This window comes from Cynocephalus volans, chromosome 12, assembly GCF_027409185.1.
Source record: "Cynocephalus volans isolate mCynVol1 chromosome 12, mCynVol1.pri, whole genome shotgun sequence".
Taxonomy (NCBI): Eukaryota; Metazoa; Chordata; class Mammalia; order Dermoptera; family Cynocephalidae; genus Cynocephalus; species Cynocephalus volans.
This window is the reverse complement of record NC_084471.1, coordinates 9,052,894-9,075,960: the sequence shown is the minus strand read 5'-3', so window position 1 is coordinate 9,075,960 and position 23,067 is coordinate 9,052,894. Positions and strand designations below refer to the sequence as shown.

Here is a 23,067-nt window from a genome sequence, read left to right as displayed (position 1 = left end):
GGGATCCGAACCCGTGGCTTTGATGTTATCAGCACCACACTTTCCCAAGTGAGCCACAGGCTGGTCCTGTAACACCACGTTTTAACCAACTGAGCTAACTGGCCAGCCTTTATAACAATTTATTATTGGACAATCATACCCCAGATCTCCTTAGTAATAACTGATATGGACATGATTTTTTATGACTGTGAGTAATGAGACAGTACACTTTACCTAATTATCTAATTAATTCTATTTCTCTACTATATAATAACTCAGTTTCTATGTTTTCTCAAAACCAACCTATCCTTCTGTATCTTGCTGTTTTCCTTACTAGTAAGTTAATAAATATTGACATGTGCTCAGGATCAATTTATTTTAGAAATTTGTCACACTAATGTGCTTAAAACACTAAATCCTTGCCATAGCTTACTAGGTCCCTCTCCACCAGTATTCTCCCCCTCCGTTATGTTACATACCTACACAACTTCTTTTGCTATCCTGAGCACATCGCAATCTTTCAACCCATCCATCACCCTCTGTTGGGAGTGATTTGCTCCACTGTCCTGCTAGGCTAACTCCTGTTCAACACTGCTGTGGATTGATTGAATTGTGTCCCCCAAAGTCCATGTATTAGAAGCTTAATTCCCACTGTAACTGTTGAGGATGAGAAATTCTATTATGGTAATGGAAAGGTGGAGCCTTGAAGAGATGATTAAGTTGATGGTCTAATGGTGGTCATGGGTGTGGTTCTGAGGACTTTAAAAGGAGAGCACATAGGGCTGGTCCATGGCTCATTCGGGAGAGTGTGGTGCTGATAACACCAAGGCCATGGGTTCGGATCCCCATACCAGTCATCTTTTAAAAAAAAAAAGGAGAGCACATGAGGAGCTCTCTCTTTCTCTGCTCTGTCATTTTCTGCCATGTGAGACCTCTGCATTGCTGTAAAGCCACCACCAAGAAGACCCTCATCCGATGTGTTCCCTGGACTTTAGACTTTTCAGCCTCTGAAACTGTAAGCAATACATTTCATCTTTTTACAAATTACCCAGTTCCAGGTATTTTGTTATAAGCAACAGAAACAGACTAATACACACACCTCTTCAGTGAAGTCTCCCTCATCACCCAGACCAGGTAATTGCTCTTGTTGGATGGAGCTACAGACTTCTCTACACTGAACTCTTTGTAGCACTCATCAACCTTGTCCTTATTCAGTGTCTGCCTTCCCAACCACACTGTGAGCTCCATGAGAGCAGGATCTACAGCTGCCTCAGATGCTTTTTAAATTTATTTATTTATTTTGGCAGCCAGCCGGTACAGGGATCTGAACCCTTGACCTTGGTGTTATAACACCATGCTCTAACCAGCTGACTAACTGGCCAGCCCCTCCCTTAGACACTTTAGAAGATACCTGTATTAGTCCATTTTGTTTCTTGTAACAAAATACGTGAAACTGGGTGATTTATAAAGAAAATGAAATTTATTGCTTACAGTTTCTGAGGCTGGGACGTCCAAAGTCCATTTGGTGGTGGCGACAGTGACCCAGGGGTCTCACATTGCAAGATGGTGGAAGCAGAGAGAGCAGAGAGAGCAAAAGAGAGAAAGAGGAAGACTCTCTTCTTTTAAAGTCCTTGGAACCATGCCCCTGACCACCATTTTTAATCCGTTCACTACTGCACCGTCCTGCAAACCAATCACTCCTTCAGAGCTCCACCTTTCAATTACCATAATAGGATTTCCCACCCTCTTAACAGTCACAATGGGGGCTAAGTTTCTAATACATAAAACGTGGAGGACACAATTCAAGTTTCAGGGAGTTTTGGGGGGACATAATTCAATCCACTACAATAGCTAACTTCTGGCACCATTCTCAGCCCAAAGGAAATGCTGGTTTCACTTAGGGATCTTTGGTGGCAAGTAACCAAAAAGGGATTTGGGGGAAGACTCTGTGGTGGAGCCCAGAGGTCTAAGGGGAGATGGTTGTGAGAACAGGACCAGCCCTCCAGTCTCGCCCCATTGTCAATGTCCTTCAGCCAAAGACCATCAGTAGCACACCTATAGTGTTACTACTTGTTGCAGCAAGGGAGAACACACACCATGGGGAACTGTGGGCTTCTCAACAAGGAGGTGTTAGAAAGTATTTATTACAGGATTTGGGCTTGCATTAGGTGCTTTTGGGGAGAGTTTCTCTGTTAGTCAGTCTCTGTTGCTTATAACAAAATACTTGGAACTGGGTAACTTTAAAAAATTTTTTTTTATTGAATCATAATTGATTATACATATTTTGGGGGTTCAGCATTGACATATGTTGATCAAATCAATATTACTAGCATATATATTGTTACAAATCATACTTATTCTTTATGCCCTTGTCCAATCTCTCCCTATCCCTGTCTCTCTCCCCTCTCCCCCTTCTAATTACCCTAGATTTCTTCTCTCCTTCTGAAAGAATAATGGTTACTCTGTTGATTTGTTGACTACATGATCTGTCCAATGCTGAGAGGTGTGTTTAGGTCCCCCAATATTGTTGTAGAGCAGATGCTTCTTCCGTCACTGTGGAATGAGCTTTGTGGAGAGACACATCCTCCTCTTTTCTTTGGTCTCTGCTGGTGACTCTCCTTGTGTCAGTGCACTCCAGTGGCTGACGGACCACCTGCGCAGTGGCTGTGGTTTCTAGCCACTTTTGCAGCAGGCATGGTTATTGTGGTGGCTGTGGTGGGCCACCCACATGGAGGTGATGTTTCTGGCACGCTCCTTACATAGTTGGTGGTGGTGCTGGTGGTGTGCCTGGTTGTGGGAGGAGGGTCTGTTCCCCAGATCTATGCCTCAGGGCCCCATGGCACTGGTGGTGTGCCTGGTTGTCCCCTCTTTCTGGCTTGGTAGCCCAGGGGACTTCTGGTCCTTCTAGGTGTTATAGGTGTTCTTTGGTGAAATGAGACCTTTACTAGTTAATATCAAACTTTGTCTCTGGTTGTGGGTACTCTGTTTTTTCTTTCAGTTCTGTGTTGGATTATTTGCTGTTCCCACCACTTAAACTCTGCACTGGAACTAATTTGTTGTCCTTTGCTTACTTGCAAAGTGGGGGAACTTCCTGTAGGGATGAGCACTTGAGCTCTGTGGTTGAGCTAAATTGCTGCTTTGCTGTTGATTCCCTGGGGAAGGCTTTTCGTGCAGCTCAGGTTTCAATGTTTGACTTTATAGGACTTCCAGGTTTAGTGAAATCTAGCACCCCTGGGTTGTGTAGAAACACTGGTCTGGGCCTGAGTCTTTTCATCAAACTGCGCCCCATGCAATCCTATATTCCTGACCAGTCTCCTCTGAGTGGTCCTACACTGATTGGGGTCAGGTCAGCTGTCCTTGCTTGTCCCAGTGTTCTCCCGGTGGGCCTGTCTCCCCCACTGCCCATTCTGAGAACACTTCCCATGGGACGGGCTGTGCGCTGGTCCCTTGCGATTACTCACTAGCCTCTAAGTGTCTCCTTATTTTCAGTTTTTGTGGCTCCTCTCTCCTATGTGGGTCCATGGGAGCCCCATCAGTGGTCTTGCTGGCCAGGGGGCCATCAAGGCCCTCCTTTTCCCTGCTGCATCTGTGCAACTTCATCCAAAGGGCACAGCTGTGGCTTTTGCAGGCTCCTGCTCTGTGTGCTCAGCAGCTCCAGCCTGGAAGCGTGCTGGGCTCGAAACGGTTGGAGGGATTTTTTTCTTTCTCTCATTGTGGCTTCTCTGGCCTTCATGAACTCCACAGGTCTCTTCTCTTCCCCTGAGCTCTAACGGCCCCAGCCTGGCTGTCGTTGCTTTTTAATAGTCGTAAATTAGTTGGTTTGTGGGAGAGAGTGACACTGGGGACCGTCTATTCTGCCATCTAGACTAGAAGGCCTCGGAACTGGGTAACTTTTAAGAAAATGAAATTCACTGCCAAACAGTTTCTGGGGCTGGGAAGTCCAAAGTCCAGGGAACACACCTGATGAAGGTCTTGGTGGTAACAGTGACCCAGGAGTCGTACATGGCAGGAAATGGTACAGCAGAGAGAGAGCTCCTGGTGCACTCTCCTTTTTAAAACCCTCAGAACCATACCCACGACCATCATTTTTAATCCATTCACTGGATGTGGTCCTCAGAATCTAATCGTGTCTCCAAGGCCCCAACTTTCAATTACCATAATAGGATTTCCCACCCTCAACAGTTATAGTGGGAATTAAGCTTCCAATATATGGTACTTTGGGGGACACAATTCAATCCACCCATAGCAGTTTCAGGAAGTGGAGTTTGCTCTGGAATAGGTGCTATAAAGAAGTGTGGGTATGTCTATGATTGGGCATCTTCATAAATTTTATCTACAAGTGAAAGGAATGAAGTGAGGCTAAAGCTACAGTTGGTAAAAAAGTAGCAGTCACTCAGATTAATTAGCCAAGGTAAAGGGATGTTTGGTCATTTTTGTGATTTGGGAGTGTTCATGTTTTTGTCTGTGTTCAGATATGATTCAGGAGTGTCTTGTTTTTGTCTTGATTATCACAGTTAGAGTGGCCTTGTCTGATGTTGATGTTCTGTGAAATTCTTTATGTTCAACAGGAGAACCCCAAGGCCCAGGTGTGAGAGTCAGGGTAGCTCCTAGCAACATCAAGTTCTCATTGACAGAGCCAGCTAGTTCCTAGCCACCATGGACTGCTTTTTTTTTTCTCATCAGCCTCCTATTCCTACCTTGAATCTCTGCTCTTGAGACCTAGAGCCCTGGCACAGAGAGCCCACTTGGCCAAACTTAGGCCACACCTCCACTCCTTGGCTGTCCTGGGTCTGTGAGAGAGTATCAGGTATAAGCTGGAGTGACATTCAACCATGATACATTACATGGCATATTGGGTTCTTAAAATAGAGAAATACTGCCCAACTCGTTGGTAAATAGGTGATGCCCCTCCCCTGGAACTCTGGGGATCACTTTCAATCCAGCTACTAAAGGGTTAAGACCTGACTCATTCTGATTGGCTGACGTCCCTGCCTGCTCGGCTGTTCAATATTTTGAATATAACCTTAGCGTGAAAAAATCGTCTTCAGGGTAGCATTCATTCTTCCTCCAACACTGATCCTGAGATGGGAAAAATAATGTTTCTTCCCCAACAAGAAATCAGGATACTATGAGTGAAGAGGAGGGGATACCGAGTGGTCAAAGAATATGTATGTTCAGTACAGTGTTCATTAAGTGTTTGATAATGAATAGACAGACAAATGGATAAAAGTATCTAATAAGAAGAAAGAAATTAAGCAGACTGCAGGTTTCATCGCCCTATCATAGATGGGGAGAACTTAATCTCTTCACTCCAGAAGACAGGAATGTTTAAAACCAAATCTTCTTCCTCTTAATTCCTTTTGGGCAGTTCTCCAACACTGTCCTTACCTGCACTGAGAGCATGATAGGTGGCCCTGGAGAAAGGGTCAGCAGCTGGAGCTGAGGCTGGGGCATCAGGCTCCTTTGTGAGGTGGCCTCAGTGACAGGGGTGCTATGAGGCAGGGGCTACCCCGCCCCACACTGGCTGGGTCAGCCATGCCAGTCCTTTCCTCCAGCTGCCTAACACCACCTGCCTGATTTAAGCTTTGTCATGTTACTGCCGCTGCTGGGCGCCTGTGTTGTGGTGGGGCCATTCCAAGGCCCTGAGTGGGAGCCAGTGCAGGACCTGCTCTCCCAGAATTGCAGCTGCAGGGACCCTCGGTGCTGCAGCAACCTACTTGTCCTCTGCCTCTTTCTGATCTGGCAGGTCCGGCATTATTGGCACCAGGTCACCAGGACCCACCCCAGCATGAGGAATGTCATCAAGGTGAGGGACCCCAAACACCTCCATTCTCCTTTGCTCAGCACTGTGATTGTGTCAGCTACCTGTTACGCTGACCTTGTTCTATGCCCTGGGTACCAGAGATGAATCAGAGGGGAACTAAAACTGGTCAGGGGGAGAACTTTCCAGACCCAAAACCCAGGAGTCAGCCTGGACTCCTCTCTTTCCCCGACTTCACACATTCAATTTATCTGCAAGTCCTGTGGGCTCTACTTGCAAATCACATCTCAAACCTGGTCACTTCTCCCAATCTCACTACACTACCCTGGACAAAGCTGTCATATGTCTCACCTGGACCACTGTGATAGCCTCCTGCCTGGTTCGTACCACCTCTCTCACCCAACTACAGTCAGTCTTCCACACATTTGCCAGGATGACTTTCTTCTTTCTCTTTAAAAAAATTGTAATCAAGGATAACACACATACATGCATACACAAATTACAAGTGTATAGATCAATGAATTTTTTTTTTTTTTTTGTCTTTTTGTGACCGGCTGCACTGCGCTCAGCCAGTGAGCGCACCGGCCATCCTTATATAGGATCCGAACCCACGGCGGGAGCACTGCTGTGCTCCGAGCACCACACTCTCCTGAGTGCGCCACGGGGTCGGCCCTAGATCAATGAATTTTCACCAACTGAATACATCCATGTGTAGCACACAGATTAAGAAACAGACCATTACCAGCAGCCCAGAAGTTTGCAGTCACCACTTTGGTGATTTCTAAGAGTACAGATCAGTTTTACCTGCATGGAATCCTATGGCAAGTATTCTTTTGTACCTGGATTAAGTCCAACACGATGCTTGTGAGCCAGAACAAACGTTTAAAACACAGATCATGGCACTTTGCTGCTCAAAACCCTGCAATGGCTCCTGTGGATACACTCTGCATCAAACTCAGAATGACATCCAAACTCCTAGCTACAACTCCAAGGCCCAACATGATCTGTCCTGTTTGTGTCCAGCTTCATCTCCCAGTACTTTCCTCATTACTGGTTCCGTTCTGTCCTCATGGGCTTCTTTGCTGTTCCTGTCTGCATGAGCTTGTTCCATCCCGGGGCCCTTGCACTTAATGTCTCCTTTTACCCACAATGCCTCGTTTGTCACTTGCTTTGCCCCTCACTTCATTCAGGTCTCCAGTCAAATGTCACCTCTTTTAAGAGGCCTACCCTGACCACTCTGTCTAAAGGAGCTAACCCCACCCCCTACTCTACTTTTATTTCTACTAGAACACTTTTTTTCCCAGCACAATCTAAAGACAGGAACCGTCAAACACATTTTGATACCTAACATTATGTTACGTACTTCGTTTTGTCTTTCTTCCATGTCTAGAATATAGCTCCCAGCAGAGACTTTGCCTTGTTCCTGTTGGTACTCCCAGCACCTAGAACAGTCCCTGGCCCAGAGTAAACTCCTCTTAGTCTTTCTTGAATGAATGAATACAGTTGCTCTAAGGGAAGTGACACCCCCTTCCCTGGGCCTGAGCCTCCTCATCTGGGTGGTGGGGATTGTAATTTTGATCTATGGGGATTATATGAGCTAATACGTGTACAAGGATTTTGCTTCTCGGTTCTCACCTACAGGTGCCAGTGCAGACATGGGCAGTGCCCTCCATGAGACGTAAAACTTTCTTCAGGCTGACTCCTGAATTCTTCTCTATTCCTGGCGAGTTCAGGGTCCTGGATGCTCATGTCCAACAATGGGCACAAAAGCAGAGATGGGAATACCGAAGGAGATTCAAGGAATCATGGGCCCAGCACAGGCTCTCTCTGAAGCGCCCATGTCAGGGCTCACCTGAAAGTGTCCACACTCTCTCTGAGCCCATCTTTTGTACCACCTCCTTTTCAAGCACCTGTTTGCTCTCTCAGGACAGTTCCTGGGAAGCACAGCAGTGTCCTAGTGATGGCCAGACTCATCCTGCCTTGGACATGTGCCAAAGGATGAAGCAACTGCTGGTTCACTCCCAGGAAAAGTTGGTGCCACTGGAGCCTGTTGCAAGCATGAGGTCCCACCCTACCTGCATGATCTTATCTACACCTCTCTCAATCCTCCCTTCAGCTCAGAGGCTGCAGTTCTGCCCCAGAGAGTTCCTGCCTGATTCTTCCAACCAACAACTGAGAATGCCCACCTGGACATCCTGGGACTGCCTACAAGAGGCCTGGGTGCTGGGGAGTGAAAAACAGATAGTAGGCAGAGAGGATACCAGAGAGATCCAGGATCCAGGCTGTGTAAACCAGAGAGAGAGAAGAGAAGAGGATGCCTGGAAAATCCAGGCATCTAGTGGGCAACTCCCAATAGACTTTGGACTGGGGGATGATGCAGAGACTAAGGTCTTGAATTGTGGAAATCAGAGACTAGCAATAAGCGAAACTGATGGAGAGATCCTGACATCAGGGTGGGAGAACCAGAACCAGATGGGAGTTGAGCATAGAGCCAAAATTCAGGAACTACAGAAGAGAAACCAGAGAGAGGTTGGAGGTAAAAATCCTCCTGAAACCCAGGCACATATGGGAGAGAACCAAGAACAGTTAAAATCTAAAATTGATGCACAGACCCAAACAACAGAGTGGGGGGACCAGGATAAGAGTGGAGGTGAGGATGCTGTGGAGATCCAGACATTTGAGAGGAAGAACAAGAAAGAGGACAGAGGGGAGGATGAGGGGGAGATCCAGGCCCAAGGACTGGAGAAGCAGGACCAGACTGGAGGTGGGAATGACGAGGAATCCCAGATGTCCAAGTGGGGTAAACAAGACCAGATTAGAGATGATACTGGTGCAGACAGTCAGACAGAAGAGGGGAGAATCAAGAACCAGGTTGGAGGTGAGGATGCTGTGCAAACTCAGACATCTGGGACAGAGGACCTGGGAGAAGTCAAAAAAGAAGATGTTGTTGATACCCAGGCCCTGGAGTGGGGAAAATGGCAATGCCTTGGAAGTGAGAATGTTACAGAGATCTGGACTCCAGGGTGGGAGAAACAGGATCAGGGTGGAAGTAAGAAAGCAGGGGAGACCCACATATCTAGGGGAGAGAACCATAAACTACTAAGATATAAAATTCAAGTGGGGTGGGGAAACCAAGACTTGGGAAGAGGTGAGGATGCTTGGAAGACCCAGATATCTAGGAGGAAGAAGCTCAGGGAGATAAAAGAGGAGGATTGGGTGGTGATCCAGGCACCATGGTGGGGAAACCAGCAACTGATAGCGAGTGAAATTGACAGAAAATTCCAGATACTATATTGGGGGACTCCGAACCAGATTGGAGGTGAACATAGAGCAGAAATTCAGGCACTAGAGAAGAGAGACCAGAGAAAGGATAGAGACAAGGACGGTACAAATACCCTGGTGCCTGAGGCTGAGACCCAGGGACAATTAAGAGGTGAAACTGAGGCAGAGGCCCATTCAGCAGGGAGGAAGAACAAGGAGCAGTTTGGAGATGAGAATGGTACAGACATCCAGGCACTAGGAAAGAGAAACCCGAGAGGGGCTAAAGGTGAGGATGGTAAAAAGATCCAGGAACTTGGGGAAGAAAATCAGAGTCAGTTAGGAAATGAATTGAATGAAAAGATTCATATACCGAAGTGGAAGAATCAGGAACATATTAGAGCCAAGGATGGTGCAAATACTCAGGCATCTAAGGCAGAGAACTGGGGAGAACTAACAAGTAAAATTGATGGAGAAACCCATTCAGCAGGGTGGAAGAAAGAGGAGCAGGTTGGAGGTGAGAATGGCGCAGAAATTCAAATACAAGGGAAGAAAAACCTGAGAGAAGCTGGAAGTGAGGATGGTACAGAGATCCAGACTCCTGGGGGAGAAAACCAGAGTCATTTAAGATGTGATATTGATAGAAAGACCCATTTATCAGAGTGGAAGAACCAGGAGCAGATGGGAGGTGAGAACAGAACAGAAATTCAGGCTCCAGAGAAAGGAAACCAGAGAGAACCTGGAGGTGAAGAGGGAGTAAAGACCCAGAGACCTGAGAGAGAAAACCAGGGACAGTGCAACAGTAAAATTGGAGGCGGCCACTCATCAGGGAGGAGGAACTGGGAGCAGACTGGAGGAGAGAACATCACAGAAAATCAGATATCAGAGAAGAGAAACCAGGGAGAGGCTGGAAGTGAGGATGGTAGAGAGATCCAGAGACTGTTAAAAAGTAATGCTAAGAGAAAGACCTATTCATCAGAGTGCAAGAGCCTGGAACAGATTGGAGGTGGGAATGGTGAGGAAATTCAAATACAAGGGAAAAGGAACCTGAGCGGGACCACAGGTGATGATGGTACAGAGACCCAGACTGCTGGAGAAGATGACCAGGGACAGTTAAAAAGTGAAATTGATGGAGATATCCAGACACAAGGGCAAGGAAACCAGAACAAGGGTGGAGATGAGAATGCTGCAGAAATCCGGGATGCAGGGAGCCAGAGAAAGTGCAGAACTGAGGATGCCGGACAGCCTCGAGCACCAAGAGGAGGAAACAAGGACCAGGTCAGAGGAAAGGATGCTGCTAGGGCCAATTTCCAAGTTGACTGTAGGAGTGAAGTGCTCAGAGAGAGGAAACACAGGCTGGCACAGCCTCCAGCCCTCACTGGTTATGGATATGGTGTCATGGAACAGAAACAGGCAGTGGTTGGGAATGGTTTAGCCCCTGCTCTCTGTGCTAAGATGGAGCCTCTCCCCCACCAGGGTGAGGTCTTCCTGCTGGCAGGTGGAGAGGAAGAGCATCTGGCCAGCCAGGGCACAGCCCTTGTCAGGGAGCACAGAGTGGGGGTCTGTCCAGCTTCCCAGCAGGCCTGGCCTGAAACCCAGAGAAGACAACAAAGGGACAAAGGAGTGGATCCAGGGAAGGCCTCTAATCTGATCTGGCAGCTCCAGAACCCACAGCCTCTGGCTACTCCCTTGGGCATTCCCTCTGCCTGCCTCTCTCTCCTGTGTGGCCAAACCCCTCAAGCTGCCACAGCTCTGGTGGGTGTTCCTGCTATCCTCACCGCCCCGCTCAAGTGGCCAGTCCTCAAGAAGAGCAAACGACTGCTCCTGGAGTCCCTCATGCGGCGGAGAATTGCACACCTGAAGTGGGGCCTCCCCCGGCGGGTCCTGGAGTCCTATTTGCTATTTAACATCTTAGGATCTTGCTCATTGCCTCTAGCTGGGGTGAGGTTCCCTGGATTATACACAGGCCAGGAACTCCAAGGGCAGCAGGAAAGGCATTGTGAGGCCCAGGGCTTCACTCCAGGCTTTAAGTCCCCAGAGAGATCCCGGAGGGTTCGGTCCCCACAAAGAAAAAGCTCAAAACATCCTACACAGGCCAGAGCTCTGGAAAAGTATAGACCATGCAGGTCAGACCCAATGTGCATTTCTATCCCACCTGAAAAGCCCAGGAGAATCAGGCCACCAGGGGGTGCCAGAGAACCACAGGCGATCCAGGAAGAGGTTCCTAGGGCCAAGCTCCCTGCTCCCAGGAACCCCACACCTGCCACAGAGTCTAGAAGCTGGTGTAGCAGAGAAAGGGCCAAAGAACTTTACAGTGAGAACAGCAGGGGCAGGCAAATGGTCGGGCCAGGGGTCTCCCAGACGGTAGAGAGGTCTCCCAGCAGAGTGAGGATGTCATCCTCCAGGGCAGGCCAGAACTGCTGGAAGAAGGAGCGTACATCCTGGGAGGCCTGTAAACCCCCCAGACTCAAATGTCAGCATCCCACATACTGGAGAAGAGGAAGCCTGGAGCCTGCAGAGGGCAGAGGGGCTGGGGAGCAGCCTTCCTCCTGTTCCACAGAAGACACCTCCAACTTCAAAGGGAGTCTCCACTCGGCCACAGCAAAGCTGAGCATGACCTTTCCAGACAAGATGTCCTGGTCCCCACAGCTGGCCACGCCCCGGCACTTAGCCCCCAACCTGAGCCTGAGGGATCCTGATCCTATCCTGTTTCCCAAAGTGGGTGACCCACATGCAGGGGAGGACAGCATTGGAGTTCACACATCTTTGGAGAGGGACCTTCAGCCACCAGGTCAATGCTGTGCTGGGGCCACTCTTCCCAGGACAGAGAGCCTCCAGTGTCAGGGGGCACCTGGGAACTCAAATGGGGCCCCACAGAATTCACCAGCCCGCCAAAAGTTTGGTTTTATGAAGCAATTGAGGTGTTTTCTCTTCCGGCGTGGCTTTAAAAAGTAGGCCATGGGCCCAGAGACCTCAGGACACAGAGAAGACATGAGAGTGGTCAGCTCACTCTCAGAGGCTCTATTAAAATTGGTTATATGGGCTCTGTGGGGTTCTGATTTCTTTGGCACATGTCTTCTGAGTACTCCCTTTGGGGGTCTGGATACTTTGTGGGTGGGGCAGAAGCGACTTCTACCCTGTGGTTTTGAAGACTTGGGGAATGTGGGTCAGCTTAATGTCATTTCCTAAACACCTCCCCTCCCCAGCTCCTCACAGTAGGGTCCACTGTGTTTCTGTCCTGTGCTATTCCCAAGCTAATCTGATTGCAGGAGGATACTCAAACAGCCTCAGCTACTTGGGGGTGGGTGGTGATGCTCTGCATGGGACACTATTATTCAGATCCTTTTGGTTACAAAGAAGGGAGCTGATCAGTGGGCATCTGCCCTGCTGGAGTTCTGCTGCACATGACGGTTTATAGAAAAACCATCCACCTCTTCAATTCTCAAGTACTGCCAACTATAATTATTTGTTGCTTTGCCTGGCCCTCCGTGGAACATCCTAGAGGTAATCATTTGCTTCAGTCTGAAACTTCTGAGCCAAGGGATGTTATGTCTTGTGACACGTCTATAAATAGCTGCAGCAGGTGGAAACAGGCTCACAGAGCCTAAATCAGTAAGTGCTGGAGCCGGGAATTTACTTCAGCTTTTCTCTTTCTCTCTTCTCTTTCCCTCCCTCCTTCCCTCCCTTTTCCCCTTTCTCTCTTCTTTTCCTTTCACTTATCTTTGGTATTTAAAAAAATTTTTTTTTATTGTGGTAAAATACATATAAAATCTATCATCTTAACATTTTTAAGTGCACAGTTTGGTGGTATTAAATACATTCCTAATATTTTGCAGCCATCGCCACCATCACTCTCTGTAACTCTTTTCATCTTGCAAAACTGAAACTCTGTACTCATTAAACAATAGCTCCCCATAGGCCCCTCCCCCAAGTCCCTGGCAACCACCCTTCTACCTTTCTATCTTTATGATTTTGATTACTCTAATTACCTCGTATAAGCAGAATCATACAAATCATGTACTTGTCTTTTTGTCACTGACTTATTTCACTTAGCATAATGGCCTCCAGGTTCCTCCATGTTGTAGCATGTCAGAATTTCCTCCCTTTTTAAGGCTGAATAATATTCCGTGTGTGTGCGTGCGCATGTGTGTGTGTATACACATGCACACACATGTATCTATTCATCTGTTAATGAACATGTGGTTGCTTCCTCATTTCAGGTATTGTATTCCTATTTCAGCTGCTATGAACATTGCTGTACAAATATCTTCTTTGAGACTGTGCTTTCAATTCCTTGGGGTATATACCCAGAACTGGAATTGCTGTATCATATGGTAATTCTATTTTTAATTTTGTGAGGAACCACCATACTGTTTTCCACAGTGGCTGTACCATTTTACATTCCTATGACCAGTGCACAAATGTTCTAATGTCTCCACATCTTCACCAACACTTGTTATATTCTGTTTTTGTGATAGTAGCCATCCTAGTGGGTATGAGATGGTATCTCAGTATAGTTTTGATTTGCATTTCTGTAATGTTGAACATCTTTTCATATACTTATTGGCTATTTGTATATTGTTTTTGGAAAAATATCTGTTCAAATTGTTTGCTCATTTCTGAGTTGTGCTTTTAATTTCCCCCCCTTTTTTTGGCAGCAGGCTGATAAGGGGGATATGAACCCCTAACCTTGGTGTTACATCTCTGCACTCTAACCAACTGAGCTAACCGGCCAGTCCTTGTTTTTTTTCGATTGTTGAGTTTTAGAAGTTTTTTATATATCCTGGATGTCAATCTGTTATCAGATATATGATTTGTAAATATTTTCTCCCATTTTGTGGGTTGCCTTTTTACTCTGTTGATATTATTTTTCGATGCACAAAATTTTAAAATTTTCATGCAGTCCAATTTGTCTATTCTTTCTTTTGTTGCCTTATCTTTCCTACTTTTTAGAATTTTTTCATTTTTTATTACCTTCCTATTTTTAAATGTATTATAAAAACCATAATGCTCGAGTCTAGAAAATCAAAACGACCAAAAAAAAAAAAAAGTTTAGAAAATTCAGAAAAGGAAAAACAACCCATAATCTCATCATCTAGTTGATGTTTTTTTCTTTTTGGTGGCTGGCCAGTACTGGGATCCAAACCCTTGACTATGTTGTTATCAGCACCACTCTCTAACCAACTGAGCTAACCTGCCAGCCCTGTGTATTTTTCCCTGTTTTATTTTTATCCATTGCTGCCTGCAGAGTGTTCCCATAGCAATTTGTACTTAACAATGTATGGCACTTATACTGGCTAGCACAGTTTCTAGCTCATAATTTTTGCAAACAGAGTAATACTCTGTCGATATCTAAGAAGTACAAGGGGGGGGGAAAGGTGGGGGGCAGGAAAAAAAAAAAGTACATGGGGGCTGGCCAGTTAGCTCAGTTGGTTAGACTATGGTGCTGATACCACCAAAGTCCAGTGTTGATCCCTGTACTGGCCAGCTGCCAAAAACAACAATAATAAAAAATATACAGGATAAGGTTTAACGATATGAAAGATATACGTGATATATTTTTCTCTTAAAAAAGCAGTTTACAAACCTTTCTACTACATTGCTTTTGTAAAAATGTATAGAAAAAGAGAACATATTTTTAAAAATATTTTCTTCATTGAACAGAGATTACTGTTATGTTTAAGATATGTTGAATAAATATTGAGTTTTTTGTTTATTTATTTTACGTACTTACATACTTGTATATATAATTCTACATCTTTTGTACATTTAGCATTGTTTTTTCTTTTAGCTGGCCAGTACAGGGATGGAACCTCGGACCTTGGTGCTATCAGGGCCCAACTAACCAAATTAACTGGCCAGCTCACTTAGTATTTTAATGGGCATTTTTCTATGTTAATATCTACTCTTCTCAAATGTTACTTCATAATATTCCATTTGATACCAGATGAGAGGGTCTGGGAGTTCTGATGGCCAGCCTCAACCCACCCTGTCCTCTTAGCAGGTTCTTGACTCCACTACATGAAAGAATTGAAGAGCAGAGTCACAGTAGAAAGTGAAAACAGGTTTAAGGTAAAAGATAAGAAATACAGACTTCACAGAGAAAGTGCAGCCTAGCTCCAGAGAATGTGCAGGACCCACATCAAGTTGAATACAAAAATACGAAATATACATTCACAGACCAAGTGCAGACTGGCTCTAGAGTGAACAGCAGCCTGCTAAAGGGAAGTCTGATACAAAAAGAACGAAATACACACACTGCAGGCAAAGTTCAGGCTGGCTCTAGAAAGGAAGAGCAGCAGCTCCACCTTCTTCCTGGATTTGGCTTTTATAGTTTGGCTATCTATACATATTCATGATATCTAATGAATATTCAGCTAAGGGGGTGGCTCCCAGTTCTGTAACCTAGTCTTGCACATGCCCAGTTGGTCTCCTTTAGAGCATGCTCATTGGTCAAATTCCACCACAAGCACTGAATAGAGTTAGAATAGTCTACAGTACTCTAGAATAGCTCTTGAGTACTTCCAGTGAAAGGTCATTCAAGGAATAAACTCCTTTTTACTGAGCATGCTTGGCCAGTGAGATTACTACTTAAGTCTGCCCCCTATGGTCTCAATCTTCAGGTTTTGCTCCCGAAAATAGGTGCCACAGGGCAGGTAGCTCAGGACTGGGGCGGAGCTTGAGTCCTAGGGGCATGGCCTCAAACCCAGGGGAACTGTGCACCTCCTATCTCACACTGAATAACAAACTTGTTTTACAAATTTATTCTGCCATAGAGATTATTTATTCCACTTAATCACAGTGCCTCTGAATGTAGAAAACACCTCTTAAATGTACCTTCTTCAACATCAACCAGTTGCTGGGCACATGGTGCTAAATAAGTCCCTGTTAACTGATGGATTGTTATTAATATATGTTATCATAAAGTATTTTTTCTTCTTCAGTATTCCTTGTGCACTGGCAAAGTCCCAAGTGCTGTGAGGCACTGGTAAAAGGATATTTTTAAAGGAGGGTCTTAAATTCTTTGAGAGAAAGGTGTCACATAAATTTAAAATAAAAATTCTGCACAATCAGGCACACCGCCATCACTTTGGGGCCCCGCCTGTGGGCCTGGGGCATCGAGCTGGGGACCTGGCCCCTCGCCCACAACCAGGCACACCACCAGTGCCAGGGAGCATGCCAAAAACATCACCTCCATGTGGGTGGCCCACCACAGCCACCATAGTAACCACGGCTGCTGTGAAAGTGGCTAGACGCCACGACCACCACACAGATGGTTCACCAGCCACTGGAGTGCATTGACACAAGGAGAGTCACCAGCAGAGACAAAGAAGAGGATGGGCTCTCTCCACAAAGCCCATTCCAGAGTGACAGGAGAAGCATCTGCTCTATGATAATATTGAGGGACCTGAACACACCTCTCAGCATTGGACAGATCATCTAGGCAACAAGTCAACAGAGTAACCATTATTCTTTCAGAAGGAGAGAAAAAATCTAGGGTTATCAGTGGTGGGAGGGGGGAAGGAAAGGGAGATGGGGAGAGATTGGACAAGGGGCATAAAGAATAAGTACGATTTGTAACAATATATATACTAGTAATATTGATTTGATCAACATATATCAATGCTGAACCCCAAAATATGTATAATCAATTATGATTCAATAAAAATAAAAATAATTCTGCTTGGCTCCTTACCTCAGTTGGTTAGAGCGGGGTGTTATAACACCAGGGTCAAGGATTCAAATCCCTGTACTAGTTGGCTGCCAAAAAAAGTAAAATAATTCTAATAGCTTTTAGATTAAAATCCCTGCGATCGTTTACTTCACTTTTAAAAAATAGTAGAAATAGATTGCTCCCTTTCCTTCCTTTTTCAAGGTTAATGACAGCTACTTTATAAATGACTTTCAACCTCCAGTGTAGTGAAATCTAATTCCGCGGGCTCTAGAACAAACCGCCGCGGGCTCCGCGGGACGCGCCCCCGGCACCTGCGCCCCAGCGGCCGCTGCTCCCCTCTGCTTGCTGCGTCCTCGGCCCGCGCAGGCGCATTACACACAGGCGCAGGGCTGTCTTTCAAGTGCGCTTGCGCACAAGCTGCGCGGGAAAAGGTGGTGCAGCCGCGGAGCACGAGCTGGAAGATGGCTGTGAGGCAGGTGGCGGCGGTGGGCCTTCCAGGGCCCCAGAGGGACGAGGAGACTGTGCTGCTCTTCGAAAGGGCCCATTATCGGCACGACCCACGCTGGCTGCTGCTCGTCTCCCCACGCTTCTGTCTGGCCTGCGCGCTGGAGCTGCTGCCGGAGCCCGACGTGTCGGTGCGGCTAGAACCCTTTTTTCTGACGACCCGGGCTCGGTTATTTCCCTCACCAAACAGGGCCTCCCGTCGCCAGCCCAGCTCCGGTGAACCAGACGCACTTTCCCCGAAGCTAAACCAGCCCCACCCGCCTTGTTTGATGTCCCCTCTGCACCAGGCCTGCCCCCTCACCAGGCCAAAGCGGACTTTGCTGTCCCACCTCAGCCCCAGTTGGCCCTCCAAGCCGCCCCGCTCTGAGCCCAAGCAGCCCCTTTCCAAATGCGGCCCTCCTGCTGCTTCTGAGCCTTGAGTGGTCCTGTCCCTGCCCGCGCTAAATCTGGTCCCGCCCCCCCCAGGACCTACCGAGACTCACTGCACGCCTTCCCGCCCTTTCCCCTGCCCTCTGCTTGCACTGCCGTTTGCTGTCGCTGTCTGCATTTCTCCAGCATTCCGCTTTAGCTCAGGCTCCTTCCCATTTTAGTCTCCAGGCAGCCTGTGGGCTAGGCACACACGCAGTGGGGCCTTCCCGTTCCCTTCAGCTGTCTGAGGGTGTAAATGAGGAAGAGGGGCTGTCTCGGTCTCTGCGATAGTGGGAATGACAGGAGGATGTTAGAGCCAGGCAGAAGTGGGGTGAACGGGAAGACCTAACAGGAACAGCTGGCTGAAACACGGGCTGCCTGTTCCCTCAATGCCCATCCACCTTTAGCAGTGAGTTTTTTGTCCATGGAGGTATCCAAGAAGAGTTTGGGAGATCAATTTTCTTCCAAATTCATGGGAGGGTAATTTACGTCTTGGGTGGGGGCTGGATGATCAGCGGTTCTCAAATTTTTATTTCTTAATTTTTTTTTGGCGCTGGCCAGTACGGGGATGAACCCTTGACCTCGGTGTTATCAGCACCACGCTCTCCCAAGTGAGCTAATCGGCCAGCCCTCAAATTTTTTGATCTCAGGATGCTTTTACACTTTTAAAAATTGTTGACTCCAAACGGTTTTTGTTTATGTTGGTTATATCCATCGATATTTACTGTATTAGAAATGAAAAAATAAGTTTAAAGATATTTATTAATTCACTTAAAAGTAATAGTAAATCCATTATTATTAGCTCACTAACGTAGTTTTTTTATTGTGGTAAAATTTACATAACATACAATTTGTGATTTTAGGCCTTTTTATGTGTGTAGTTCTGTGGCATAAGTAATTTTAAAAACAATTATATTTTCCCAAAACTGAAAAGACAGTGAAAGGAGTGGCTTTGTTTTACATTTTTGCAAGTGGCTGTAGTGTCTGGCTTGAAAGAAGACAGCTGGATTCTAATCTATTTCTGTAGTCTGTTGCAATATTACATGTCACGTAGTCTTTGAAAACCTCCACTGTACACTTGTGAGAGAATAAGGATGAAAAAGGTCAAGGGTTTTTTTTTTTTTTTGATGTGGCTGGCTGGTTGGGGGATCTGAAACCAAGCATATTTTAATATTATATGAAAATAATTTTGGACTCGTGGACCCCTGGAAAAGGTTTTGGGCACCCTCAGAGGTCCCTAGACCACGCTCTGAGAACCGCTGAACTGACATAACCTCTGCGATTTCATTGAGGTCAGAAGTTCTGAGGCTGCTATCTTGGACAGTGAGTCAGAGATGCATAAGACAGTGCAGTAGGAGAGAAAATAAGAATTTGTTACTGAAAATTTAGGAGAATGGATGTTTGTGGTCAAGTGCTGTGCAGGTTAAGGAGGGAAATTAGGAAAGATTTCTTACAGGAGGAAGTATTTGAATAAGGTTTAAGAAAATGGGTGAGATTTGGACTGGAGAAGGGAAGCTTATCTCAGGAGACAGGTATGAGAGGGATGAGTTTGGGGAGTAATCTGGGTGTTTTAAGGGAAATTGGAAAGCCATATTGAGATCAGTTCCTTGAAGTCTGAATCCAGGCTAAGGAACTTGAACTTAATTTGTTAGATGAAGGGGAGTTATTGAGATTTTTTGAATAGCTCATTTAGATAATTAGCTTAATCTATTATGTAGGATAAATTGGTAAAGGAAAAACAGGAGACATAATAGCACAGGTTAGAGGCAGTTAGAGATGCAGCTTCTCCACCTTTTATTGAATGCGCTTTTCTTAACCTCAGCTCTCGCTAATTGAAAGGGTGGTGTAGTCAGTTGTACCGGTGTTCCTGTCCTATCCTTGGTGCTCACCCCTTTTTTGACCTAACTTTTGTCACTGTCCTGGGTGCTTTGCACAGCTGCTACCCAGTTTCCTTTATAGGGATGTGACTTGAATGTGAGGACTTATGCCTACACTGAATGGAAGGATGTGTTTTCTCTACCTACCTCTGTGATGCTCGTGAAAGGTCCCCAGCATCATTCCCCAGACTGTTGAAGTGGAAAGAGCACTGACCTTAGGCAAGACCAGATGAGAGACTTAGACAGTCCTTGGGAAAATATCTGATCCTCCATTTCCTTATATCCAAAATGGTGATAATAGGTTTGGCCGGCTAGTTGAGTTGATTAAGCTGCGGTTTTATAACACCAAGGTCAAGGGTTTGGATCCCCGTACCAGCCAGCTGCAAAAAAAAAAAAAAAAAAAAGTGATGATAATATCTATTTTTGCTTGTTTCACCAACTTTTTAGGCTTAAATGAACTGGTGGACAAAAGAGATTTGTGAAGAGTAAAGTGCTATGTAGACATAGGGTATTAAGAACATCAGCTCATGTATAATCCTCTGCATGAACATATAGCTTCCCTTGTGTAAATGATACCCTTCTCCATCCTCCCTTTGGAGAGTAAGGATTTCACCATAGTTCAGATGATTTCTTTAGCACCATCTTGTAATTTTATTTGGAAATTACAATTGTTTGGATTCAGAATGGCTGAGACTTGGTTGTTATTGAATATTTTTCTTCATTTGCTTCAAGTTGGTGCGCAAGAAGTATGTGCTGTCGTCCTTCCAAGATGCCCTCATGAGGCACACCTCCCTGGTCACACAGCTGGTGGCTCAGGACCAGAGAGTCTGCATCCACTTCATAAGCATGCTTTTTGGTGAGATTAAATGGGAAATTGGCATGACTTATACATATATAGCATGTATATTTATTTGCTTATGGGGGTCTTGGAGAAGTGGTCTTGGAAAATGATTTAGGCTTTTTGATTGTAATATTTTAATGTATTAGCAAATTTTTTTGTCATACTGATGTAGAAATGTCTCCATTCTAAGAAAAGTGAGGCATTTTATGGTAACTGGCTTTAGTAGAACAAAGAGGTTAGTAAAAGTGTGAAGATGAATATGAGAAATACATGATTCCTCAAAGAATGCAGTCCATATGGTCTTTGCACAGGATCAGAAGGCCCGGGATGGAGTCTGCTGACCTGTATGTGACCCTGATCAAGTTACTTACCTTCTCTTATGCCTTAGTTTCTTCATGTGTCAAGTGAGATGTATTAAATATTATCTGGGGTCCTTTCTTTTCTTTTCTTTTTTTTGGCAGCTGGCCAGTACAGGTATCGAACCCTGGACCTTGGTTTTATCAGCACCATGCTCTACCAACTGAGCTAACCAGCCAGCCCCCTTTCTTTTAGTATGATTATAATGTCTAATGGAATGAACCCTTTTGGGGAAAAAGGCAGCTAAGTTGTATTAGGTGCTTTTCTTTGCCAGAGTGTTTTCAGGCTTCTAACTTCTAAGATAGTCCTTTAAGGGAGGTAGGATGATCCCCGAGGCTCAGGGAGGTTATGGGTAACAAATGGCAGTGCTGGAGTTTTATCCCAGGTCTGTCACAGACCTCAGATCATACAGTTTTTCTGCAGTGCCACATTGACGGTCCTTATCTTTTCATTTTTCGATTTTTTAATTTAAAAATAAAATTTTGGGGCCAGCCAGTGGCTCACTTGGGAGAGTGTGGTGCTGATAACACTAGGGCCACGGGTTCAGATCCCCATATAGGGATGGCCGGTTAGCTCAATGGGTGAGCGTGGTGCTGACAGCACCAAGTCAAGGGTTAAGATCCCCTTACTGGTCATCTTTAAAAAAAAAAAAAAGAACCTTTAATCACCCCTTTCTTACTTCCCTGTGCTCCAAGGACTGGCATGCAGTGTGGAAGATGGGAGTGTAACAGACATCTGTATTGAAGGTAAGGTGAAACCATGTGTAACTAGCATTTGAAACTGGGAGTATTAACTTGAATTGCAGCTCTGGTTACTTGAGACCATGGTGAAATTGTCCATTTAGATACAGATAAGGAGAATTCAATTAGTTGTCAGTCATTCATTCTGCATTTCTTTCTTGAGCATCCATCCTGTGCTAGGTCTGTATCAGGCACTAAGGATACATAGATGGGTAAGATGTGATTCCTGCCCTTTAAGAGTTTACATACTGGAGGGCTGGCCCGTGGCTCACTCGGGAGAGTGTGGTGCTGATAACACCAAGGCCACGGGTTCGGATCTCTATATAGAGATGGCCGGTTGGCTCACTTGGGAGAGCGTGTGCTGACAACACCAAGTCAAGAGTTAAGATCCCCTTACTGGTCATCTTTAAAAAAAAAAAAGGTTAACAATGTGGGGGAGAGATTGACTGGTAGATAACTAGAGATGGTGAATGCTGTTATTACAAATGCATGCACAAAACTTTTTTTTTTAAAGTTACATTTCATATTGGTTTGTTTAAAGTTGTCTGCTTACAGGTGGTAGTTAAAGCTGTGGAAGTGCATGGGTTTACCTAGGAAGGTCTTGTAGAGAAAGAAGGCAACAGCATTGGGATGGGAGGATTCTTGCAGGGAGAACTAGATCAATTAGGATCCAGTCAGGAAACACAAACCAAAGCAGTTATTTGAACAGAAAAAAAAATTTAAAGAATTATTAAGTAGGTAGCTGAAGAGGCAAAAAGAAAACAACCAATTTTCATGATGGTAGCAAATTACAGAATGCAGCCCCCACCCCTGGGGCTGGGGAAACAAAGGGAAGAGGTTGGAACTGTTAAAACTTAGAAGTTTGGAGGAGGGGCCCCATATATGAAACTTAGACCTCTGAGGAGGGGATGCTACTTGAATGCTGCTTGGGTGTCTGAGCTTGGAGGAGGGGTCCCATGAGTCCCATGGGGGACCCGTCAGACCTCTGAGGAGGGGCACTGATGAAATGATAGTGGTGTCTCTGAGGGAGGAGGGATGCAATGAGGCTACTTCTGGAAAAACCGCACATGATTCAACTGTGAACTGCCACTACCAGGGTAAAGAAGTGTTAGTTGATACTCATAGGAATAGGAAGCAGACAGTAAACAAATGGGAAACCCAAAGAAACAAAGAGGAGAAAGCAAGTCCCTTCTTCCTACATCCTCGCCCTCTCTTTCTAGTGCCCGTTATTGGCAGAGCTTGGTGAGGGCCAGCTAGCAAAGCAGAAATGTGGTTTGTAGAGTTCCAGCCCCAGGATCCAAAAGCAAAGTATAGAAGGGTGGGTTTGGAGCTGACAGACATTAGCATAATTGGCTTGGTCCATCCCTTTGGCTATTTGGTGTCCACAGACCCTTCTGCAGATATTTGAACTCCCCTGTAAGATAACAGAAGCAACTCTGTTTCTACTTAACAAGATGCAACTATCCTTCATACGTATATTTCAAACAAACAAAGCTATTCTCACTCCATCTCCAATATATGGAGATAGAAACTTCCAGTAATAATTGTATTTTTTTCTGGGAGATAGTCATACTACACATCTCTGGGGCATGATATTAATTTTTAAATTCAGTTGAAGTCTCATCTGCATATTCTGTTACCTGAAAACTAAATTTTAAAGTCAACCT

At 45.6% G+C, this 23,067-nt stretch overlaps 2 protein-coding genes across 2 annotated transcripts in view; both read left to right on the top strand.

Moving 5' to 3' along the window:
* Window positions 1-5,569: 5,569 nt before the first annotated feature.
* Window positions 5,570-11,953, top strand: LOC134391609 (uncharacterized). The gene is made up of 3 exons (XM_063115618.1): window positions 5,570-5,785; window positions 7,382-8,862; window positions 8,920-11,953. Exons 1-3 carry the CDS (start codon window positions 5,570-5,572, stop codon window positions 11,951-11,953), a joined length of 4,731 nt encoding a protein of 1,576 aa, XP_062971688.1.
* A 5,181-nt stretch (window positions 11,954-17,134) lies between these two features.
* The window catches only part of MEI1 (meiotic double-stranded break formation protein 1), an 81,567-nt gene continuing 75,634 nt past the window's right edge, over window positions 17,135-23,067 (top strand). Inside the window, exons 1-3 of the mRNA XM_063075629.1 lie at window positions 17,135-17,308; window positions 20,195-20,318; window positions 21,356-21,406. Of these exons, the coding sequence (XP_062931699.1) occupies window positions 17,135-17,308; window positions 20,195-20,318; window positions 21,356-21,406 (349 nt within the window). The remainder of the gene's footprint in view (window positions 17,309-20,194; window positions 20,319-21,355; window positions 21,407-23,067) is intronic.